At 46.4% G+C, this 25976-nt stretch overlaps 1 protein-coding gene across 1 annotated transcript in view; it reads left to right on the plus strand.

The window, feature by feature from the left end:
• Nucleotides 1-25976, plus strand: part of TMEM132B (transmembrane protein 132B) — a 212723-nt gene that overhangs the window by 178510 nt on the left and 8237 nt on the right. Inside the window, exon 6 of the mRNA XM_064392024.1 lies at nucleotides 21411-21616. Within this exon, the coding sequence (XP_064248094.1) occupies nucleotides 21411-21616 (206 nt within the window). The remainder of the gene's footprint in view (nucleotides 1-21410; nucleotides 21617-25976) is intronic.

Genomic DNA, 25976 nt, shown 5'->3' on the forward strand with positions numbered 1-25976 from the left:
TCTGACACCCAGGTCACCAGATTCTGCTAATTAGTTTTCTGGCTTGACGAAGTATGATCAGAACAGAGGACCACAGCCACTTACTGCATATTAAAGATTTAGCTTAAAACGCTCTTGTTACGGCAGGTGGAAATCTGCATTGTTTTAGGATTGTGCCAAGCTCAAACTTTGTGTTTGGAGTTGTATTTGCCCACAAACCAGCTCCATGTATAGCAATAGATGCCAGTGAGGCAGTCGCACAAAATCACATATTGAGGCATTAATATTCTGTATACAGCACACGTTGTACACAGTTTATAGCAAAATATATGTGTGTGCCTTCCTGAAGCTATATTTGAACACACACAGCCTTCAAAGCCAGCTTGAGAAAACAGTGTTTTGTCTGGGAGAAGGATTCGTTCAGAGCAGACCACACCGACATGTGCAATTACACAGATTTCGGCAGAGATGCTTATGGTGTCTTCCAAGGCACCAGCTGCTACTTCAGAGGAAGAAAACAATTCTATGGCTTAGCATTTGGCTGCTCTGAGAGCAGAAATGCAAAGGGCACAGATCCCAGTCCTGAGAAACAATCATTACCCAAACCGTGGCATTGCTTAGGATAAACTCTGAATATTTTATAGTAAGAAATGCACGAGTAAATAAACAACTCAGTCCACGCTCAACAAAGGCAGCAATAAGTAGCTGCTGTTGGGAGAAAATGACAAAGTTTTACAGGCTTTTTCTGCAGATTTTGTAGGACATAATCTCTACTTTGTAAACTTTATCCTAGCTGGCCATTTAAATATTCTAATTGCAGCTCTGTGAACCTCATGATTCCGAGGCTTTTACACCTCTTGAACTACCATTCTGGCTGGGCAAATTAATTCAGATTCCCGTTGTCATCAAAACCCCTGGGGCCAAGCTGTGCTCTCAGCTAAAGCCGTGGCAGTGTGTGACAGGCACAGGAGTGACAGGGGCGTTGCAGAGGGCACGATTTGCTGGTGTCAGAGTTAAAGCAGCCATTAGCTGTCAGCTCTGGAGGGGAGCAAAGCCTTTCCCTGATGTGGGAGCTGGGAAGTGGGGCTGGGCAGCACACGGGTGCAGAGCATCCCCTCCTGCCCCAGAGCACCCTCCTGTGTGAAAATGCATTTCCAGAGAGCTTGGTGCTGAGATGGCACAATGGAAACAGACAGGACTCAGGTTCCTCATGCAGAAAAGCCAATTCTTCATTCACAAAGCTCATCTTTATAGGAAATATCAGAAGGCACCGTGTTAAATCCAATAGGCTGACAATACACTGAAACTCAGTTTGCTCGCTGGTAAAGGGCCCGTGTGTTTATCCATCAAATCTCTCTATTTTTGGTTAGTTTACATATTTTCTTCACGGATTCTCATGGGACAGATCTTTTGTTATTACAGGTGCAACCCATTTTTCTCTGCAAGGATAGGTTGTTATGCAAACTGATTGTCATTCCTCTGATTTTTTCACATGGGAACTTACAATGCCTGCTAGCTCAGCTAGAGCAGCAGGGCCTGAGCCCTCTTTTAGGGGTTCTTTCAGGCTATTCCACCTGTCTGCAGCACTGAGGCAGCTCAGCAGTGATTTGCCCTGGCAGAGCCAAAGCTTTGTGTTCCCCCCACTCCGTTCCGTGGGTCACATTGGGTTTGAAGGCAGCTTGGGTGTTTATTTTTGTGGTTCAGCTCACCCACACCTGTGTTTTAGTGATGTGTTCTGAGATGCTCTCCCTCGAGATACGGAATGGGAGCTGGAGCTGGAGATGAGGAGGCTGACATGGCACCACCAGTTTGAAATATAGTTAATTTATTTGACAGAAGAAGCAGCTACTGTTGACAGTACCAGCTCCCTTCCTCCTCTGTGGGCAAAGGCAGGCTTTCTCTTGCTAGGTTTTTAGTTATTTATGGTTTTGTATTCTCATTACACGGAACTGGAATTCAGAGTGAAAACTAGTTTGGTGTTCTTCATAGGATCAGGAATAGGAGGAGAATTAACATGCAGGTTGGATTGGGATTCTGAGGGGAATGGGAAAACCCAGCCTTAAAGAATCGTACTTAATGCTGGGTTATTGAGTCAGACAGCTCATTAAATGAGGATGAAAGAACAAAGTGAAGTTATAAATGGATTTCTTTTTCCATTTGCCTGAAGTATGCCAGAGTTGCACTGGGGTGTGGTTTTTCTCTTCTTCCAATTAATTTCACACTCTGGGAAGAGGATCCCTCAGCTTCAGTTTGAGCAGCGGCTTCAATGGTTAACTAAATGTCAGGATTTAGCATTTTGTTTGTGTTGTCAATTATTTAGGTCTGATTTCTACTCATGGCACTGTACCAAGATATTTACTCCCACATCTAAGACTTCTTCAATTGCTAGAGTTGTTTTTGTGAGTCGAGCCAGGCTATTGGAGAGTGGTCCAGGTAAATCTTTTAAAATATCAGAAGGGTTAAGTGGCGATTAAACTTTAAAGTTTGCATCTGTTCAAGAAGAAGCTGAGGGGCAGATTTGGAACTCTGTGACGCTTGGCTGGGGAATTAAGCAGCTTTCCATCAAATTCACTGTGAAAATGAATCACTTTTTGTTAATACTAAGTTGTTGAGTTTTACTCCTTTGATGAATTTCTCCTGAGGAAAAGCACTGGAAGTGCTCCACGGCTCTAGAGCAAAGAGGCATTGTGCTCAGAGAGAGCAGCCAGCCCCCAGCCCTGGCTCTGGCAGGGCCATCCCCTGCAGCCCGGGCTGGAGCAGCAGCCTCAGCCACCCTGGTGTTCCAGGCAGCTCATCAGCACTTTGGTTTTGTGTCTGCTGCAGCTCCGTGCACAATGGAATGGCAAAAACTTGGTTTCGTTTAAAAACATGGAAGTTTAGATTCAAACCCAAACATACGGTACAAAAGCAGAGCCTGGCAGCAAAGGGGCAGGCAAAAAGAGCTGGTGCATCCAAGCCATGGGTATGGGCATGGAGCCTGCTGGGGCTGAAATCTCCCTCCAGCGTCAGCCTGCCCAAAAGCCTGGGGAGCCAGAGGGGATAATGAGAGACCTGCACTGTGGAGGTGTCAGGAAGAGGCTGTGAAATGAACATTTCCCTCCTTGGCACGGCTCTGGGCGTTTATTTGATGGATTATTCAGCGTGCCTGCAGCGTGCTCAGCCCTGCTGAGCCCACAGTGCCCACCCTGCAGCTGCACGGGAGCTGCAACGCTGCTCACCCTGTGCTGAGCTGCTCGTGCAAACCCAGTGCAGCTCAGCAGCAGCCAGGGACAGGGATGGATGACACTGCCAGCAAGGGGACTCCTTTGTGGGAGAGGCATTGTCACAAAAGAGAATCCCTAGCAGGAAATGCTAGCTGCTATTTATATTGTTTATTTATTTGCTTTTTTCCAATTGCTGCTTCTGAGATTAGTGTTAGGATTTAATTTGCAATCCCCCTCCTGTGGCTCTCAGGTTTCCTTCTGGAAACATAAGAGGAAATCCTTAAGACACACAGTTCTTCTTTAGATCTCTTACAATCAGCATTATGCACTGCAGAGCCAAATTAATGTATGCCCTTCCTCATTGTTTCCCTTCTTAATTCATTTCTTTCCATAAAGGCTCAGCAAGCACCAATTTTCCAAGTGAGTTTTTAATCGCCTGAGCTCAGCATGATTACTGTCTCACAATCTAGTTGCCATTTGATGCAATCAGTATTTCAGAATACAATAATCTTCTTTTTTTTCTCCCCAAAACTGAATATTACATGGCCAGCTGATAACACTTGGCTTCAAAGAAACATGAAATACTTGCAGTGCTGCGTGAGAGAACACAACCTGTGATTGCAAGGACTTCCCCAGCCAAGTGCATGGAGGTGATGTGAAACACTTCTGTAAGATGGGGCACAAAGAAATTTAATATTCCAATGCAAAGAGCCCAGGCTGGGAGGCGGAGAGGGCAGGAAGGGGAGATGGGAATGCGACGTGCTGAAGTATTTCTTACTGCTGGGATGTTTGCTTTCAAAGGGCCTTTCGAGAGTACATGTTGCCAGGGGAGATTTTCTCTCCACATCTTTTATTGCCACCCCAGAAAGAAAAGATTTCAAAACACCCATACTGGAAATCTGCAGACTTAAATAGTTCCTGCCACACAGAAGCTGGAGACTTCCAGATTTCCCCAACCTGCAGTGAGTTTAGCATGAGAGATTATGAGAGTGAAATGAGAAAATCCTTCCTTGGAGTAAATGCTCCATTGCTGTGCTTTTAAGCACATTTTGTGCACTATAAGTGCCAAGGAAATGTTTTCAGAATTGGTAAGTGAAGATCAGGATCTGAGGACAAAAATCAGAGGCGAAGTGACACTGAAGGAAAGGAAAGGAAAGGAAAGGAAAGGAAAGGAAAGGAAAGGAAAGGAAAGGAAAGGAAAGGAAAGGAAAGGAAAGGAAAGGAAAGGAAAGGAAAGGAAAGGAAAGGAAAGGAAAGGAAAGGGAAGGGGAAAGGAAGGGTAGAAGGGGAAGAGCAGCTGAAGTCCTGTGTCCCTAGGGCAGGGCTGTGTCTCCCCCTTACAGCCCATCCTGCAGCACCCCAGAGTCACTGCAGAGCACCAGGGATGGCTTTGGGTGTCCCCACGCAAGGTGACACAGGCAGGGACCCTCGGGTGCAGCTGGATCCCATTCCACGGGAGGAGCAGCCAGCAGGGCTGATGGAGAGCTCACAGCCTGAGAGGCTCCTCCTTGCTGCTGCCTCTGAGCACAGTGACAGCCCAGGGCTGTGGGTGTTGCCCAGCTCTGCTGTGGGTGCCACAGCACTGGGACTGCTGAAGTCCCAGCGTGTTTGCACTTTGCAGTGCTCTTGGTGGGTTTGAAATCTCGCAGACAGCCATTTGCTAAGACCTTCTGTTCCTCACAAACGTGACAGTGTGGCTTGTTTCACTGCCTTATGTTATTATTGATATTTTCATCTTGTGTAACCAGTTCTGCCGAGGAAAAAAATCTATTATTGCCAACTTTGATCCCCTTAATTCTTGTAAGAAGATGCCTCCAAGCTTTGGGCCATTTGAGGAATGCACAGATGGGTTTGTGCAGGAGTGAGGATCCTGGGAGAAGGCTGCTGACCTTGTGTGAGTCAGGGATCCTGTTCAGTGAGACTGAGGAGATCCTGAAGGGGCTGCTGCTGCCTGTCTTTCCAATAATTCTTTTTCTGTCACTGGGAGTCCAGGAAGAGCTGCAGCAAGCTCAGAGAAAAGCCTGTGGTACCTGAAAATGAAGGTGATTCTGAATAAAGAAGGCTGGAGTGAGACTGACAGGCAGGAAGAGAAATAAGGAGAAGAATCAGAAGGTATCCTGAAGAGCAGGAATTTCACTGGAGCAGCTCATCCCTTCCAGAATGTTGGTGCAGCTTCCCCAAGCCCTGGGCTGTGGCTGCAGGCCCTGAGCATGTGCTGCTCTCCAAGGAGCAGGAGATGCTCGTGGGTACAATCTGCCACAGCTGGGTGGATTTTCACCTCACAAGAAACGGATCCTGTGCACCAAATCCTTCCCAAGGCTCCTGGAAGCTCCTTTCAGGTGCTGCCAGGTGTGTGAGGTGCACCCTCCAAGCGCCAGGGGGGTTTCCAGCCACACGGGAGCACAGGAGTGAGTTTGGGTTATTCTGCTCTGAAGAAAATATTTTCTGCATAATCCCCTTGAACTGGGATGAAGGGGAGCATGGATGGGCATGGGAAGGCAGAGCCCATCTGCATGAGAATGGCCCCAAATGCTGAATCAAGAAGGGCAGATGCCCTGCACTGAGCCCAAATTCACTGGACTGGTGACCTTCAGCAGCTGCAGGGGCAGCAGAGTGGTGACAAACAACTTCTCACTGCCACGAAGAAGGGTCCTCTCTCAGGTGAGATCAACAGGGCTGCAGCTCTGACCTGCATAAACCATGAGACTTTAAGAGAGTTAGAAGAGCTGATGGCTTTGGTGACCACAAACTGACTTCAGAGCCCCCTGCTGCAGGGGTGTCGTGACACAAGGATGAGACTGCTGGCAGCAGAGAGAATTTCCTTAAAACCCAGGAGCCCTCCTTGAAATCCTGGCAAGAATATGGAATGATCTCAGAATAAGCCAAATGGACAGAGAAAAAATGTATGGGTTTTGGCAGCAGGCATGGTTAAAATCCCAAACAGAACTTCACCAAACCCTCCTTTGCCACAGATGTGGGAGATCAAAGCAAGAAATTATTTGAAGATTTTGGGATGAAATAGGAAGTGAAGCTGCAGAGGAGGAGATGACAGCTGTCCTGCCACAGCCTCCAAAGTGCACCTGCAGCACAAACGTTGGGAAAAAATCCATGTGATGTCAGCTGAGAAGCCACTATTAGGAAAAACTTAAAAGAAGACAGGGAGCATGAGCCTCTTGTAGAAAATAAAGAAAATCTATTCAGCCTTCAGTGCTGATTGCACAGGGAACAAAAGCAGAGTGCAGCACCTGCAGCAGGGATGCCTGGGATGCAAATGTTGCACAGGATTTGTGTTCTGCTTGGGCAGAAATGTGGCAGCCACAACACTGGTTTGCACTTTGGTTAGTGTGGATGGGGAGGAGGTGTCTCCAGAGAACAGCAGCACAAAGAAAAACTGGGCATTAATTAAGAAATTAAATCTGTTCTTCACATTAACTTGCTCTCTTGTAGCTCTAGCAAGTAGGAGATGAAAGTAAGAGAGGGACGTGGGGTTTCATGGGAAGGCAATTTCTGTGTCTGTGCATGGGATGTTCACACCTGGATTGCACCTCTGGGTTGCTCCCTGATCATGTCCCTCTGAGCAAGCCCCCTTGGGCCTGGCAACGTGACTAAAATTCAAATAAATCTCTGCTACCTTCACCAGTCTGGGTGGCAGCCACAGCAAAGAATTCACCTCAGGCTGAGGGACCCGAGCCTGCAGCACAGGAAAACTGCAATCCATTTTCACCCAAATCCAGCCTGGCCAATGTCCTGCTCACTCAGCTGCACTCCCTGGTGCTCTCTGCCTGCTTGGTTACCTGATTGCTTTGTTTTCATTTTGCTTTCCCTGCCCCTTCTTCCAGGCATTTTTAACACATGCTTTTCCTATCCTTTTTTTCTAGGGATTTTTAACAAAGCACCATTTTTAATGACATCATTTCCTTTCCAAGCACAGTCTGGAAGCATTTTCTGCTTGTGTGGCACCTGTAAATTTTCTGGTTAGGAAAGAGAACTCATAATTTCTAGTAAAAGAGCCAGATTTATAGATTTTCTGTGATTCTGGGGATGTATTTTTATGTCTCACATAGCTTTTACATAAACTTCTCTTGTGATGAAGAAAAGGTAGAAACCTTTTCCCACTCTTCCCGTGTTTTTCTCTTCTTTCACTGTGGCATGTTTTTCTGTGTCTATACAGCCCTAGGGGAAGATGTTGAAAAACAAAAGAAAAGAGAAAAATCCTAAAGTACAAGAGCGAACTTACGGCAGCACTCTGCAGTTTGTCACTTCCCTTTCATGCATGAGGTGGAACAGTTGTTTTTGCCCAGATTCGAGGGGGAAACTGAGGAACTTTACAGATCTGTCTTGGCATTCAGACAGGGTTCATGCAAGTCCCTGGCAGAAAGACTGACAGATAGGAAGGCCAGCTCATTTGTAAATGGATTTTAGCAGGGTGTTGTTGGGTGAGAGAGAAGCCCAGTCCACGCGTGTCATACCGGCTTTGGATCAAAAATGCTCCTGTGAGGACTCAGGGAGCTCTGCGCTGGTTTTTCTGATAATTCAATCTCTGCCTGTAAGTGAAAGTCAATAGTGAAGTATTGATTCCAATAAGCCATGGTTTCTGAAGAGCTCTGTGAAAAAAGGCAAATTTTGTGTCACTCAGAATGTGGCATTTTGACATTTGTTCTCACTGTGATTAGGTTTTTGGAAAGTTCTCCTCAAAAGAAGAAACTTCTGTGGTTTGTTTTGTTTTCTGCAGACCCTCACAGCCATGAGGTCTGCAGAATCTTTTTGCTGTGATTTTGGGGGTTTGGGACCTGCCACCCCTGTGCTGCCAGGGCCACGGGTGTCCCTTGGAGCCACAGTGTCCCCAGGGCTCCTCTCCTGCTTCAGGGGTTTGACAGGCTGTGTTCCTTCTTGGGAAGAAGAGGATTGTGCCAGTTAATTCTTGTATAAAATACACTGGCAGAGAACTGCAGAGGAGCACACAGAGGCCTCCACGGCTCGTGGCAGGGGTGTGGGGCTGGACGGGTGGTTTGCACAGCAGTGTGCAGGGGAAGGTGTCACCCCTGGCAAGGCCATTTCCCCAGCACTCTGCAGGACACCTCAAGGTCACACAGCAGCTCCAGCCTGTCGCTGCAGGAGGGACAGAGCTGGAGGTGTTAGGAGATGTCAGAGCCCCCTGACCCTGCCGCCCTTTGGGCTGGGGACCCAGCAGCAGTGTCAGAACATTCAGTGCAGCTTATTCACCTGCCACTGCAGCAGCCAAACATCCCTACAGTTGCACCAGGCATTTGTAATTACGTCTGTGTAATTACATTTATAATTATAAATACACGTAATTATAAATAATTGTTTGTAATTATTAAGATACTCTGCTCGGCAGAGGTGGGGATGTGCTTCTCTCACCCTGGCTGGAGTTTGGATTTACTGGCACGGTGGAAGGGGAGAGCAGAGAGGGCAGAGCAGAGGTCACCCTGAGCCTTCTCCCTAACCAGGGCAGGTCCTGCAGGATTTGTTCTGTTCCATCCTCTGCTCCTTCCTGCACCAGGGGGACACTTCACTCCTCTCCTGCTGCAGGTGCAGAACACAAAGGCAGCTGCTGCTGTGAGCAGCAGATTTTCCATATTTTTCATCCACAGGGACTTTTCCTTTGCAGTCTCTGATCCAAAGGAGCTCCCTGTGTTTCCCTGAGGAGTATTCCCTGTGAGTGCTGTCCCTGGCACAGTCCAGAGGGAAATTCCAGAGCCCCTTCCTGGCCAGGGAGCCTCTCCTAATGCTGAACCTCTGGGCCATCCTGGGTTAGATGAACAAGGCAGTCCAGTCTCAGAAGACCAGAGGAGAAAAGTAATTTTTAGGTAAAGACTCTTGACATTCTCTCCAAATAATTCTGTTGAAGCACTTGGCTGAATGAATGCAGTTTAAGGTCTGCTTTTCTTGGCTGTGTTGTCTGTCCTAAAATCCCTTTTTCACTAATTAATGAATTATTTGTGGCTCAGAGACTGGAAACTAACTGGGAAGACTTGTGAATGTCGATGCAGCACTATCTAAGCACAGGACCAGAGTTATCTCCACAAAGCAAAAGCGTGCTGTTGTGTATCCAAGAGCTTTCTGGGGATTTTTTCTGGTTTTCTGTTGATCCTTTGGGATAATGATGGTGTATCCTTGTGTTACTGGGAGAAGATTAAAGGCTAGATTAGTGTGGCAAATATTCATGACTTAAGACATTCCTTTTAATACCGTTAAGCTCCCAAGCTTTACAGCCTGGCTGTCTGCTCCCGGGGGCTTTGGAGTGCTGGTGTTGCCACACTCCCGTGGCATCCCTGGGGAAGGGAGGAGGAGCAGCATGAGGGGCTGGAGGGGCTCCTGCAGAGGCTGCCTGGAACACAGGCTGGCAGAGTTAAAGGAATAAAGCAGGGATTTATTAAAAGGTTTCAAAGGATGCACCTTGGGCAGTGCAAGAGCCTGGCTGAGGTTACACCCAGGATGGACCCCAGATAGACCTAAGATGGACAATGGTCATGAGTTTTCACACTTGTATAAGTTCTGGTCCATTCCCATATTGGGGTTCATTGTCCATTTCCAGCTCAGGTGATGCAGTCCCATCCTCCCAGTTTTCTCTCCTCCATTCTCTGTTGTTTTACACTTTTTGGGCCTGAAGCTGCAGTGGTGTCCTTGGTTCTGGGCTGGAAAAGGATTGTTCTGTGTGCCTGAGCTGTGAGAGCTGCTGGCACTTTCTGTGGAGCTCAGAGTCACACACTGAGGCAGTGCAGAATGTGGAAATATGAAAGCTCAGACTGAAGGCAGGATGAGGGTTCATGCAGGAGCAGCACAGGGGTTCATGGGCTCCTGCTCTGCTCCCTGCAGCTGGGGCAGGCTGAGCTGTCCTGCACCAGGGCTCTGCCCGCTCAGTGCCCTCAGCTTTGTGCACCCTGTGCTGTCACACTGTGCAATATTTGCATTCCCCAGGAAGGCTGAGCAGCCAGCAGGCACAGAAGGGTGGCTGGCTTCAGCAGTCACAGCTGATCTGCTGGGTTTTCTCAAACACAGTCTTTAGAAACCTCTGTTTCCCCTGTTAAATTTTTTTTTTTGAAAATTTGAAGGATATGCAATACATGAAATTGAATGAATATGCATGTAATTGTTTCTTTTTCTTTAATTTCATGGAGCCTTAGATCTTAAATTTCAGTCACAGGGATTAGAGCTGTGAATCATGAACATTTAGTTTACTTAGTGCTCAGAAAATTACTTTTAAAGTCCATTATTTTGCAAAGAACGGTACATCTGATGCTGCCTATTTTTCCCACTTACTTTTCTCATCCATCTGCAAATTATTCTGTCAGTTTATAACCCCATTTGTGCGAGCAATTCAACTGGGGGAAAACAGAGAGGGGGGAAAAACCCACCTTAGCTTATAGCTCAAACATATGTGTTATTTTCACCTAATTAACAGCTTTTACAGAGCAGGTTCCGTGTTTGCAATTAGATGGGTGCAAGAAGGAGCTGGTACCATCTGCTGGGGTTTCACCACAGAAACAGCTCTTAAGCCCTTCTGGGATAGCAGCTGATGAATATGAAAAATGTGGATGTTTACATAAACTAACAAGTGCTGGTAATGCCTTATCTGCACAAGTGGAAGGATCAAATATTTAAGCAAATCCACCTCAGAGGAGAGCGTGTGCTTGGGATTGGTGCTGGTGAGAGATCCCTATGTCAGTGCTGAGGATGAAGATGTCTGTCTGCAGACAGGCCTGGCTGGGAGGATGCTGGCCCAGCAGAGCCACTGCATCCTGGTGACAAGGCCAGCAGGAGCAGATTGCTCCAAGGAAACAGAAACTCATGGAGCAAGAATGGGACTGACAGGATTTTGATCACAAGTGGAGAAGGGAGAAAGGAGATCCTGCTGTAAGCTCTGCTCCATGTGTTCTCATTGTCAACAAAAGTAGTGATTGAATGGGAAGAAAAAAGTATTCCTGAAGCTTTCCCTAAACACAAACTGTGCTGAGACTGAAATCAGCTTGAACTTGCTCCACGTGCACCTGCTCTGCTGCATCCTGGCAGAGGAACTGCTGCTCCATCAAGGGATAACTGCAGTTGGTCCAGACAACTTGAAGTGTGACATACCAGAGAGCTGAGCCTCCACAACCACACTGCCTGCAAGTCCTTGTTCCAAGCTCGTGTCACAGTTGGCTGTCACTGCTTGACAATAGACAGTGGAGTCCTCACAGCCCTGAAAGCTCCTGGGCTGGGGCCAGTGAAGCAGGAGAACGTCTCTCGTTTGCTTCAGCAAGGGCTGGATCCGATTTCAGAGGCAGGCTGTATCCCCTCCCTGCCATCCCCTTCTCTTTCACACATCTCTGCAGAGCCCCATTTGGTTCTTGGTGTCAAGCAGCATTTCTTGTCCTGCAGGGGGAAGTGACATTCCTGGGGACCAGCCACTGTCCCAGGTGAGCAAAGGCATTCTCTTCTCTTTTCTCTCTTTCTCTTTCTCTTTCTCTTTCTCTTTCTCTTTCTCTTTCTCTTTCTCTTTCTCTCTCTTTCCTCTTTCCTCTTTCTCTTTCTCTTTCTCTTTCTCTTTCTCTTTCTCTTTCTTTCTCTTTCTCTTTCTCTTTCTCTTTCTCTTTCTCTTTCTCTTTCTCTTTCTCTTTCTCTTTCTCTTTCTCTTTCTCTTTCTCTTTCTCTTTCTCTTTCTCTTTCTCTTTCTCTTTCTCTTTCTCTTTCTCTTTCTCTTTCTCTTTCTCTTCTCTTCTTTCTCTTTCTTCTTCTCTTCCAAAGGCACCAGCATCTTAACGTGGCCATGGAGTTCACCTAATGCAGATATCTCTCTCTCTCAGTCTGCACATGGTGATGAGAAATCAGTGGGCAGAAACAGGAACTTAATTCCAACAGAATTCCTCAACTTGGTTTTTTGTTAATTAAAATCTCAGCTGATGGGTAGAGGATCTCATTTGATGAAGCAGAGAACATTTTGGCAGCCCCCATGTTCCGCGTTAGCTGCTCCCCATTTGCTTTCAGTATTCCCTCTGCATAATCAATGAGAGGAAACCGGAGCAGCTGTCCTTGCTGTGCTGCTGTGGCTGCTCGGGGGCTGCTGCTGAGCTGGGATTCAGCAGCAGGCTGGAGTGTGAGTGCACACCACTCCCCTCTGGAGCTGTGCCCCTGCCAAACTTCTCCTCTCCAGCAGGAACGCCCCTGCACGGTGCTGGGAACAGAGAGGGAGCAGCTGCTCTGCACCTGGGACTGCAATCCTGGCACATCTCAAGTGTTGTTTCATAATTTTGCACAGATCAACAGTTTTGGAATAGTGCACACTCCGTTCCGTTCAGCAGGTTTTTAAACTCTCATCGTGCATTCATGGATCAGTGCACCTTTTCTAAGCCTCAGCAATTGTCTGCATTGTTAAACCCAAATGTTAATGTCTGCCGTGCCGTCCTCCCCTCTAGTTCAGTGCATTTCAATGGGGGTTAAATGCTAAAACCACTCTAAAACTTCAAACACCCATTCACATCATCACAGGCTGTACCTGGGCTCATCTCTCCTCCCTCAATTTCCTGCTTCTCCTCCTCTGCTCCTCAGAGAAAACGAGCAGAGGTTTCTGCACGGAGACACGAGGTGTCAGCACTCTGTGGTCCCACTGCTGCTCCCTTGGTGTCCACACCAGCTCTGTGTAGCTGCTGCTCCCCCTGCACAAGCCCATTGCTCAGACCATCGAGGTTTTCTGGTCTCTTGAACACACAGCACTTCAGTAAATTATCTGCTTTTCCAGGTCTGTGCTTTCCTGGGTGAAGGATTTTCCTTTCATCCTTGCTCCCACCTCCTCGTCGTTGGAGTCAGGCCTGGGTGTAAATCACAGATTGCACTTTTGCCCTGCCAGAGGTGCTCTGAGGACACAGGGATGGTGCTGCTGTCTGTGTCTGTGCTGCTCTTGCAGCTCACTGCAGCCAGGAGGATGATTTTGGGGCTTTAAACCAGGTCTGTGGCAGGCTGTGTGCTCCTCCAGCCCCAAGCAGTTGCCAGGCTGTGCTTCTGTCCCTCATTAGAGACACTCCAAGTCCAAATATGAGTTTTGGATCTCCTGCTTTACTCCTCCTACAATAAAACTGGGAAGAAAGACCATTACAAAAGGATAATTTCAAAATGGCTTGGACTTCCCAATGGATTTGGTTGTGTAGTTTTGGAAATGCCTGCTAACCAGTGAAATTCTGATACTGCATCATCCTCCACTTGAATCGTTTGGATTGACTTCAGCAGTTTTAAGATCAAGCTTTTGGGTAATTAAAAAAAAGAGCAGATGTGTCTGAAAATAACCAGCCCAAACACAGCCCTGCTCCTGCTGGCAGATGATGTGCCCAGCCTGTCTTTTGTCCAGCTGAGGGGGCTGGACAGACTTCCCTGCCTCCAGCCCAATTCCCACAAGCAGCCAGGTTAGGGACACTCCTGTTTCAGTGTGAAGGGATTTAATTCCTGGAAGATGTTGCAATTAAAGATTACTTAGGATGAGGAGAATTAGAACTGCTCAGGCTCACCTTGGCATATCTCATTTTTTACCTTTTCTCCAGTGCAAGCTGGTGGTAGGGAGGGGGAAATCCTTCTAATCCTGTGTGTAAGTGGAGCTGCTGGACTGCTGAGAGTCAGGAGTTTGTGTCCTGCTCCTGTGTAACGGTATTATTCAATGATAAGATGAAAAACAAACACATATCCTGCACATGGGATGGGGAATACTCGACTAAAACTCTGGCTATCGTTTCTAAGTAGGAAAGAAAGCTTAGAATATATCCCAGGGGGTTCCTAAAAACAACACTTCTATCTGAAACTACAGCAGCTATTTCAGAGAACAGTACTCAGAGAGCTGATTTGCCAATAAAAACAAATTAACGGGAAAAGAATGTTTCAAAAATGACACTTCCAAGACTGTTCTGCACATGTGGAAGATTAAAAGGGAATAAAACCTCTTGTTTTATTAGTTTAAATTCCAGCATCATATCATTTGCCATCCTTTACTCTGTGTATTCTTAATCTACCATTTGCCTCAAATTGCTTGCAGGCAATATCTGCAGACCCCAGTGCACAGGATGAGCTGGGGCAGGGGAGGCAGAACTGCTGTGAGAATTATCTGCATGGAAAAATCCCTGCTTGTGGAAGAGAGAGAGATCCTCGTGAGGCCTGGCACCTCGCCCAGGGTGGATGGTTTGTGAGGGGCACGGGCAGAGGTGCCAGGGCAAGGGCAATGCCCCCTCAGCACACGGTGCCCCTCACCTGGCTGGTCCTGGTGGGCTCTGGGAGCCCCACACGCTCTGTGCCACCTGTGCAGGTGGGACAGGAGCCTCAGGGGTCAGCCCCAGCAGGTGACACTGGTGGCACAGGGCACTGGCACTGCCACCCATGCCCGGAATGGGACAGGGTGCTTGTCATCCAAAAACAGGACAGGGTGTTGGTCATCCAAAAACAGGACAGGGTGTTTGTCACCTTGGGCAGAACTGGAATTCAAACAGGACAGGGTGTTTGTCACCTTTGGGCAGAAATGGGACAGTGTGTTGGTCACATTTGGACAGAACTGGAATTCAAACAGGACAGGGTGTTTGTCATCCAAAAACAGGACAGGGTGTTGGTCACCTTTGGGTAGAACTGGAATTCAAACAGGACAGGGTGTTTGTCATCCAAACAGGACAGTGTGTTTGTCACCTTTGGCCAAAGCTGGAATTTAAATGGGACAGTGTGTTGGTCACGTTTGGGCAGAACTGGAATTCAAACAGGACAGGGTGTTTGTCATTCAGACAGGGCAGTGTGTTGGTCATCTTTGGGCAAAGCTGGAATTTAAACAGGACAACGTGTTTGTCACCTTTGGGCAGAGCTGGGATTCAAATGGGACAGTGTGTTTGTGTCTTTGGGCAAAGCTGGAATTTAAACAGGACAGTGTGTTTGTGCCTTTGGGCAGAGCTGGAATTCAATTGTGGACAATTCATTTTAATTTTAAAAGGGTAACAAAGTCTACTGAAAAGTTTTGATTTTATCACTCAGCACACGAATGTGGGTGAGTCCTGTGTGCCTGGATAATTGTCACGTCATGACATAACACACAGCTGCAGCCAAAACAAGAAGCCTGACATTTATTAGACTGACTGCTGTCAGGCATAATTCTGAATTTAAATAAACCTAGCATTTCTTATCTGAAAAGGGTTTGGGAATATATTTTGTTTTGTCTCAAGACATTTGGCCCTTGCTGTTTAGGGCAGGCAAGGAATGAGAAATGAATGAGAAAAATCAGGGTTACAACTCTGCAGCCTGCATGCCCATGCCAGTGAACTCAGGTATTTTTAAAGACAAGTAGATCTTGACTCCCAGCAAAAACCTCCTCTTGTAAATCCAGCACTTCTGAAGCACTGGTGAAGGCTCTTCTGGCAGCAAGCACCTCTTTTCAAGGGTGAATCTGAACTTCAAATTTAAATTATCTGGGGACCTGACTGGATAACCACATGGCTGAGTTTTCCAGCTGAAAAGACTCTGTTAAACCAAATTCTGATACACATGGTGTCTGCCTCAGTTTTCTTGCAATGGGCTGTAAAATTAGCACCATCCCTTTGGGGTTTGTGTCAAAAACTCGCAGGTGGGGAGTGCCACAGGACAGCTTTGCACCGTGCTTGGTCTGACTCCTACACCCACCCAGTCAGTGCTGCTTTGCACTGGATTAACCAGAACTCATTCCTCTGGGCAGGAGTTTCTCCTTCATAATTCATCATCCACGTCCACGCAGAGCTGTATGTAAATAGCAGTGAGAGGTGTTTTCCTGAAGGTGAAAAGGATGACCTTGGGGGTGAGGAGTGGGCTGGCCCCCGAGGTGCTGCAGGCAGGAGATGGATGTCCCCGTGCCTGGCTCTCTGCTCAAGCAGATCTTGCTCTCCCCTCCCACACTAGACAGCGTGGAGGAAAATGTTTGTGCCCAGCAGGGTTTCAGCACGACCAAAAACCTCCTGAATAATAAACAGCCGCGAGGACTGTGGCTGTTTGTCTCCTGTGAGGGCTCCTTGCAGGATGACCTGCGAGCTGAGGGTGAGGAGCGAGCTGGGGAGCAGAGCCTGCGTGCAGGGACGAGCCACAAGCAGCATCAGTTGTTTTCCTGTTCACGTTCCCTCTGTTTTACCTGCTCCCCCAAAGGGTGCAGAAACCTTTGTGACCTGAACATCAAATGGTTTCCCAATTACTCCTCCTGAACGGTTATCTTCCTCTCGTCTGGATTAGCCTAAAATGAGGAGGCTGTCACAGACTGTGCAGGGCAAATTGAGCTTTTTTACAATTACTTGTGGGGATTGGAGCCAACCACCTGCTTCAAAGCCCTGAGAGGTTAATTGCAGCTCTCTTTCTCTTGACCTGCACGTGGGAGCACATGGTGGCTGGCCTGCTCCCCTGCAAACTGTCTCAAACACACTTTCTGGGGCTGTCAGGCGCTGACAATGGCTGGTGACAGACTGCTTTAAACAGCCCTGCTCCGTGTGTTTTACATGAGAGGCTGGCATCTGAGCTTTTGCCGATTCTTCTCACTGCGTAGTGTTTGTAGGAGAGATTTAAGAGCCTTTCCCCTCTTTGTTCCCTCAAAGCAGCAGCTCAAAGGAACGCAGGGTGGAAGCCGCCCGCTCGGGCAGCTCTGCCCTTGGCACAGCCCCACCACCTCTGGCAGGCAGGGGTGGCTGGAAGGTTTGGAGGGACTGAAAAGGAGAGGAAGAGCAGGGGGACATTCTGCAGGCCCCAGAGGGTGCAGTGCCCACGGCTCAGGGGCTGTTCTGTCCCCTCTCAGAGCAGTGGTGCTGCCCTGCAATCACAGCTCCGGCATGGGATCACTTTGTCCTGGCTCTCTGTCCCAAGGGAAAAAGGAGTGCTGCACATTTTCTATCCATGCCCAAGGTCCCCATTTCCTTCAGATGAGCCAAGTCTTCTTTCTACACCAGCTGTAGTGAGGTGAGTGAAAGGGACGTGGCAGTGATGAAATGTGTGTGAGTGAAACGGAGGCGTCCTCATGTGAGCTTCAGTCTGTCCTGCTTTGTCACAGGATTCAGCTGGATTTTACTTTGAATCATCTGGTGTGCTTGGACTTAATAGAGTAAACTCAAATTCCAGATAGAGAACTGAACCAACAATGGCTCTCTTCAATTTCTCTTATGCAGGCTGGGTTATCTTCTGGGAGATGCACTTGAGTGAATCCTGAGCTCTGAACTGCAGTAGGTGCATAACTATAGCATAGTTATATATCCTGCTTTGTGCTTACCTGTTGGTCAGTATATAAATGACTGAATGCCTCTGTCTAGACATAAAATCTGAAAGCCTAGATGTGAAATCCGCCCACCGAGGTTCCTCGGATGGGGAGACCCCTAAAAAGTGTGCCATAATTGAGAGATGAACGGGACTTTTATTTTTCGGTCTTCAGGCTGTTTATTTTTCTATTATCAGTTCAGCACTCTGTCTACATACCAGACATAGCCTACAAAGAGAAAGGCACCAAAACAGTCATAAGACACACAGGTTCAAGGTCTTTTAAAACTATTTTGTCCAATTAACTCTTAGAACATATTTTATTTCTACCTTTCTACCAATAACTAATTATTTTCCTGTCCAACACCTGCATTGTGGTTCTTTCTAACTAATCACTGTGTGCTACCAAAACTGCAGAAAATGGAGTAGGTGAAGAACAAGAAGGAGGTCTTTTGGATGAAGAGGGATGCTGAAGAAACAATCTTTGATGATCACAAGCGGCCAATCTCTCGGAATCACTGAGAGATGGAAGTCCAAGTTGAAGTGGTCCCGTCTCCTCAATGACTCATTGATTTTCCTGAGGTGATGGAGCAGTGTGCATGCATCTGAGGATTTCTTGTGGATCATGGGCACTGGAGAGCTCCAGGGGCTGTTTGTCAGCTTGGTGCGGCGTTTCTGCAATTGTATATTAGAGTTGGAGGTTGCAGTAACAGACACGGCCAGAGGTGGCGCTGCAGCAGGAGGGTGAACGCCTTGTTGGTCACAAAATGGCGCTAGCGGAAATACGTCACACAACTTCCGGAAGTACACAGGGCGCCGCCATGTTTCCGTACGGAAGATCTGTTTGAATGGAATTTCTGCATCATGTATGAGGTGTATGAATATGCACAGGCTGCTGTTTTTAAGGGTTAATCCTCTGTTAACAGGTGTCCTTTTTTTGGGCTTATTTTGCCCAGAAAAAGGTACTTGGACATCCGTAACTCTTTGTTTTTATTGTCTCATATTGTCCTAATCTCAGTTGTTCAAATTTTATATTACTATTGTTATAACCATTTTATTACTATTAAACTTTAAAAAAAATTTAAAAACAAGTGATGGGGTTTTTCACATATAGATTCACAGAGTCCAGAGAAAGGGATCAAAAAGAGCCCCTGGATCTGCGTTTGGAAACTGTTCCTGCTCCCAGAGTAAAAGATCTTTGATTGTCCCTGGGATGTTCCCTGCCCTTTGGGTCTAGCAGATCTGAGACATCTCTGTGATCTCACGTTTCTCTCTCTGCGATGAACCTGAAGAAATAAATCACACCTGACTTCTCGCCGTCGTTTCTCCTCCTCCTCTCCTCTCTGGGTGTCCAACACCCACGGTCTGTCCAACCCTTTCACCGGCGTCTGGGGATGCCCGAGCTCCTTCTTCTTCCTCTTTTCTGGGGATTTTTCCTTTCCAGTTGTCTGTTCCTATCCAGTTCCTTTCCAGCTGCAGTTACCTGTTTCTTCAGCGAGGTCCCAGCCTTGTTGTTGTACTCTCTGCTGGCTCTTGGCTGCCTGCCTGCCTCTGCCCAGGTCAGGACTGAGGTGCTCCAGACGGTGTTTCCTGCTCAGACTCAGAGTTTGTTATTTCTTATCTAGACTACAAGTCGTCAGTTCTACAGTGTTCTACTAACAAGCTACAAAATGGCCAAGTGTCTTTCTCTACAAGGTCTTTTAAGGGTAAACTATCCAATTAAGAAATGACACCTAAATTATTTTTACTTTTAACCCAATAACCAACCACCTGTGCCACTTTTCTGTCCAATTACACAAAACCCCCCAAACCCTTGGAGAAGAAGGAAGGAGAAGGTGAAGAAGAAGGACGACACTCCACCCTAAAACCTCCATCTTGCTCTACATATATTGCTATTTTCTAAACCCTTAAACTCTTAAGTTTTCCACCACATGGTATTACACACTTCTAATCAATCCACACCCACAATCCCAGTGCTGCCAATCAGTTTTGGAAGCCTTCTCCACGGCCTCAGGTCAGTGCAGTGTTCTCTTGTGGGTCTGTTCCTTTCAGCACAGAAAGTTTAAAATTCTCAGCATCCAGCATTCCAGCACCTAGACTGATATTTTATAGCTACAATTAATGTCCATTTTCACTTCTCTAATTTAGCACCTTTCTTGCCTGCTGACAAGAACATTTGATGCAGCAAGAAGAGAATCTGAAAAATTAGCTGCTGTCTTGTCAGGTATTAGTTATTCCCCTGATCCGGCCTTGATGTTTATCCCTCCCTCTTTGAGTTTTCTTAATTATTTCTGTCTTGTATTAATTCTCACATAACTCCCTCGATGTAAGCTTTATGGTTTAGAATCTCAACTGCTCATTCAATTAATGGGCTTGCTTAATGTGCTTAAACTTTCCAGAGACACTCATGACACATTATGAGGGAGGGAAAAAAAAAAAGATTCCAAGTGTGCTCCATCTCATTTGTGGTACTCCTGAGCCTGAAGTCCATTTTAAGCTCTTTATCAGATTATCTAGATTTATTATTTTTATATTCTTGTGTTCATTAAGCATTTATGTGGAGGAGGGTTCTCTCCAGAAGAGTGACTTCGTTTCCTTTGCCCCATCCCTCATCACCTGGCTCAGCCCCTCTGTGAATGAGCATTTGTAGTTTCAGTACTCTGAGAAGGATCTGAGAAGCTGCCCTGAACGTGGCAAATATGGAAGGATAGATCTTTTACTTCTTATCTGAAAATTGTGTATTTTTTGAGCAAAACAAAGCATCTGCCAGAGGTTTTCTCTATTTTTTCTTGGCTCAGTAACCTCTAATCCCTGTTAGTGTCTGAAAAGATTTGAGGAGGTTTGCAGAGGGAGCCCAGCCTGTGTTTCAGCCTATTCCCTACTGCAGGCCACATGAGTTATCTCAGTAATTCCAGGAACCCAGAATTTAAGGACAGGCTCAGCCAGGATCCCCCTGGATCCGGGTGCCAGAGCTTGGACAGGTGACACAGAGCAGTCCTGACAGGAGAACAAAGTGCATTCCAGGAACACAGCCACATCTCATCAGCTGTGGGCTTGAAAGATTAAAACCACACTGAAACCGTGCACCCTGTGGGAAATGATCTCCTCTCTCTCTTCAAGGCAGAATGCAAACCAGATAAAGATAAAATACATGTACACAGGCAGGTATATAACTCATTAGGTATGTATATAAACATGAATATTGTACATGAATAATACACTTAAATGTTTTACATGGCTGGGTGTTTGTGTATCTAAAACTGTACTATTTGTATATCTAAAACTGCACACACAGATATTTATAAATATGTTAGAAACCCCTTCCTGACAGAGGAGTCCTGTCCTCCAGGATGTTGATTGAATTAGTTGCTACATCATGGTTTTAGATAAATAGGATCTGTGCTCAGGACCTTGATTGTGTGCCAGAAGATGCCCGGAACCAAGAGGGCAGATGAGCCCACATGCTCATTTCAGCAGTGATTTCACAGAATGCCACAAAGCAACTATGAATACGTTGTGTTAAAACAATTACTGAGAAGTTCTAAAAAATAATGCTTCTGCTGCACTTCTGCTCATGAGCCATAAGGGGATCTTTGTCTTTCAGCATTACAGTGCTCAAGGAAAAGGGAAGAGATTCTGGTTTATGGTTCTGAGTCAGTCTTTTTCTTGCTAACATATGGCCCCATTTTTTCCTGGTTCTTTAAGCAAGTTGTAAACATAAACGTTGATGCACATGGAGTTTGATTCATGGAGAGTTTAATTTGCCTAATATAAAAGATTCACACAGGTTATATAACATCATTAAATTATTTTTGTAGTTTGAGTAGTATCCTTTGAGGAAAGCACAACTCTTTCCCTGGGGTCCATTTATCACTGTTTGCTTCTAATTAGAAAACTGGAAATGCAATATGCATGACTTACATTTCCAGTGTTGTCTTAGGGCTCATGCATCATCCTCGCTCTTCCTCAGGAACTTTTATTCATTTCCTAATTTTTAATTTTTTTTTTTTTAAGGTTTCTGAGAGCTGTGACTCCATCTTCGTTAATGGCAAGGAGATGAAGAGCAAAGTGGACACCATTGTGAATTTCACCTACCAGCACTTCACCACGCAGCTGGAGGTGACGGTCTGGGTTCCGCGGCTGCCGCTGCAGATCGAGATCTCTGACACCGAGCTCAGCCAGATCAAGGGCTGGAGGATCCCTGTCACCTCCAACAAAAGGTGTGTTCTCAGCACTGCCCCCTCCTCACACGCGCCTGGCTCTGCTTTTAGAGCACAGCCATTTAAAAATGAGCATTTAAAAATGAGCATTTAAAAATTGCCGTCAGCGTTACAGGCTGCCTCAGCCTCCATCCAAACACCCAGCAATTTATCATTTATCCTGCAAATTATCATTTATCCTGGTCTGTACACAAAGTCAGAGCTTTGCCTGGAGCGTTCATCAATCCCACACAATCTCAGGACAGTGGATCACACATATCTGAGGAAAACGACCTGGGCCTCTCCCTGGTGTAACACAACCCTGTAACACAACAAAATTCAGCACTGCCAGACCTCAGTTCCTTCTGCTGGGACAAATAACAGGGCCAGGGAAGGGTTCAGGTGTCACTGCCTTGGAGTAGGTGACCCAGGTCTCTTCCAACCCCAACCCTCTGTGATTCCATGACTTTGGGGGGTTGTTCAGTCTGTGCAGACCTGGCTGCTGCACTACACAGCAGATCTGAATTCAGAAACAATTCCTACTGAAGACCATGTTCCACCAGGAAAAAATAGACAGGGAAGAAAGGAGGGCAGAGACAGTGGGGATTTTGAGCTCTGATCCCATCATTCCCTGCTGGAAATGCCCATTCTGTACTGACCATCATTTGCAAGATGAAGAACTTCCAGGAACGCTGCTGTGTTGGTGGATTTCAGGTGAAATTGAAAAATATTAGTGGGGAAAAGGCGTGACACCAGCTCAGATTTATAACCCAGTGAAAAAGCCTTGCTGGCAGCAGCAAGGGGAGTGCTGAACACTGTGGCAGCTGCAGCTAAAGCTCTGCAGTGCCCAGGAGAACATCTGAGCTACTGAGGAGCCTGAAGAGCCCAGGCAGCAATGGAGAGCTACCCAACACATCATAAGAGCACAAAACTAAGGGAATAGCACACAGTTTGCAGGGGAGTCAGATCATGAGCTCCAGGGAAGGGCAGTGACTGACCTCTTGACTATGTGGGTATTTTTTGGGCTATGACAGAAGAGGTGATGAGAATCTGGCACAAGAGAAGTTGCAGTGTTTGCTTCAGTGACAAAGGCAGGGAGAGCTGTGCTGGCTGAGGAATGAATGGATTTAAGCTGACTCTTAAATCTTCACTGAACTTCCCTCTCCTGCCTGTGCTGTGCCAGCCCCGAGGCACAGACCCTGCTGAAAGCAGTGGGATTTTGCTGAGCACACAGCTGCAGGATTAGGCTGGTGTTTATTGCAGGAGCAGACATCCAGCTTAGCAGTCGTGGGCATTCTCAAGTTAAACCCATTACAGGATGCTGGAAATTTCCTCCCTGGTGTCTCCTCCTGATTTATTTGGCCAGCTGAAATAAAGGGAATGGTCTGAGAGTCTGCTCTGCTTGCAAGCTGGCAGCTTGGCAGGGTTTGGGTGCAAAGCATTTGCTGCTGCTTGGATTGCACTGGAGCTGCTGGCCCACGTCCTGCAGGCATTTTCCAAAGTGGGGACACTGCCATCCCCTGGAAGGGCCGTGCCCATGTGAACAGCCGAGGTTTCAATGGGAAACAAATGAGCTCTCCTTTTATTGACCATTCATGTGGATTTGTTAACTTTGCTGGGCTATTCTGAATCAATAGTGCAGAGGCAGCATTAGTTGTGCTCACGCTGACATTTACTTTGCACATAGGGTTTTTACATTTCCTTTATTTTTAGATTTGGATGGTTTTTACCTGAGATTTAGTGGATTTTCGTTTTGGCTCTTTTTTATTATTATGACTTTTCTCTTTACTTTTTAATCTGCTTATACCTCCACCTCCTCTGTGTTTCCCAAAATCCTAAACAGGGGGGAGTTTTTATGAGTTTTTAAGTGATAAGCTGAAGCACTCAAGACATTTGGACTGCAGTCAGGAGCTGTAGGTTTGAGAGTGAGCAGAGTGCTTTTATCTTTGCAAAAACCCCAAATCCAAGCATTTCCCAGCAGGTGAGGCCAGAGCATTGTGTTGTTTCAATTTCACCTTCATGTGAGAGCCAATATTGGCAAGTTGCACGAGGTTTTTGATATCTGTCCTTGAAGGAAACTCAAGGATTCTTTCCAAAGTCCCTGAGAACAGGCTTAGGCAGCCTTAAACTTAGTCCAGAAATCGACTGAAACTGTGTCAGTGTTCTGGTCATGGCTGGATTGCATCTCACCACAAACAAAACAATTTTCCACTTTGCTGCTGTCCTGCAGGGTTGGTGTCCTCACACCACTGCTTGTGTTCTCAGCAGGAACTGAACACTGCTATAAAGTTATTCATCAGCATACAGCAGGTAAAACGATGGACTATTTTATAGGAATTGTGCAGAGACACTTCACAACCTCCAGACTTTCTCTCATCTCCTCTGGCTGCCCCAGGGCCCCATTCCCACCCCCAGAGCGTGGCTGTGCTCACTGAGGGGCTGGGCCAGATGGCAAAGTAGAACTGGGTTTACAGTAATCTCTTAAACGTGTTTATTGGTGCTGTTAACAAAAGAAACGTTTGTGCTTCAGCATTGCTGTTCTTCTCCTGAATACAGCTGCTCTCCTTCAGACCTGAGAGAGTTTATGTGCCCCAGATCACATCTGTTCTTCCCAGGGATGGCTCTCGAGGCAATAAAATGTCTTGCTGCTCCCTGTAAACCCTGCCGTGTTTGAAATTGTAAAATACATGTGATTACAGACATGTCTGCCTCTTTGACTTCTTGAATGATTTCCACAAAGCCATGAAGAAAGCAGGGTCTTTACAAAACTTTTACAAACGCCCCCTGCACAGTTTGAACGGCGTTGGTTTTTAGCTGGTCTGAACTGCTGCAGGAGCAGAAACTTGTCAGAGAACATAAAGGAAAGGACAGGCTGCTTTTATGCCAGAAACTGGAAAAAAACCCAATTAATCTCCCCTGTGTAAGAGCAGCAATACAATTTACCAGATCAGCCTGCAAATATATGGCAAATCTTTAATATTATCAGGAGGAGAACTTGGTCTCTGGTGAGTGCTGCTGCAGACAGGAGGAGCCTCCCTGGGCAGGTGAAATTCAGCTCCCCCATCGTCTCCTGGGTGGTGCAGGGAAAGTGGTGCCTGAGCCACGGGCTGCACAAACCCCCAGCCTCAGCAAACACTAGGTGTATATTTAAATTAAAATCAAATATTAGAGTGTAGGAGAGGTCCAGGCAGACTCTGCTAGTCTAACAAGAACATTTATTTCTATTCCGCATGCATCTGCAAAATAATTACCTTCTTCTTGAGGTTCCTGCACCAGCTCTGTGCACACATATTTACATGGTTTGAGTGGCTTCAGCTTGCATTAATAGGAATTGCATGGCTAAAGTCTCTCAGAACAAGCTGGAAATTTAATTTCAGTAAATATTTGCGGCTGGGATAGGACATTGTTTTCAGGAGGCTCCCAACACCACCAGCACGGGCTTCACTTCAGGCAGAGTTTGTTGAGCTCTGCTTTGGTCCTGTCCAACTCTGGAGACAAAGGCAGGAACGCTGGCCTGGGTTACAAGCAGGACAAAAGGAACTGCTTCAGTGCAACCCTCAGTGAGTGCTGCCACTCAGAAGGAAAGCTGTACTTTAAGGGAAATGAAGTGATGCTGGATTCAAACCACTCCATTGGTGGGTACAGCATCTGCACTAAGCTGGAACACGCTGTAAATTTGCTCCTTTAGTTAATTGACTTTAATGTCCTTTGGAGATAAGGCCTTGCAGATTTTTGTTAATAGGTAGGCTGTATTTTCAAGATCTGTGAAAGTACCAAATTACATTCTTCTTGAACTGTGAGTAGAGTTATGTGCAGCTTGTTTCTGTAGCTTCCACTAAATCAGCTTCTAGTGGTTTGTAATTTGTATCTGAGAGAGATTTCTTTTTTCAATTAGGGGTGTTGCAAATGTTTTTTAAATATACGACTCTTTGTAATGAGTATTTCAAATCCAAACCCAGCAAAACTGATTTCTTTAGCTTTGGGGTTATTTTTTTAAACAGAAAATTAGCATCTGGCCCAAGAATGTGATGCCTGGTTGGAGAGGGGTGCAGATTAAAAGAGACACACTTCAACTGCTCAGAGACAAGGTCTGTAATGTGCAGTTGACAGATCACTGATTAGATCAGTGCTCGCAGGCACCCTTGGAACAGCCTGCTGCTTTAACTCAGCTCCCTGGCACAGCCTTTCTCTCTGTGAAATGTAAATTAAATGTAATTCTGGCAACCTTGGCTCGCTCCAGAAAAGCAAAAAACCTTCCAAGCAAGTTTGCCAAGCAGCAAGAAATAGGGTAAGGAGGACTCAGAGGGATTTTCAGAGATGACCAAGAGAAAAAAGCACAATATGCAGCAATAGCTTATATTCACCAGAACTTGTCTTGAGC

The sequence above is a fragment of the Passer domesticus genome, chromosome 17 (assembly GCF_036417665.1).
Source record: "Passer domesticus isolate bPasDom1 chromosome 17, bPasDom1.hap1, whole genome shotgun sequence".
Lineage (NCBI taxonomy): Eukaryota > Metazoa > Chordata > Aves > Passeriformes > Passeridae > Passer > Passer domesticus.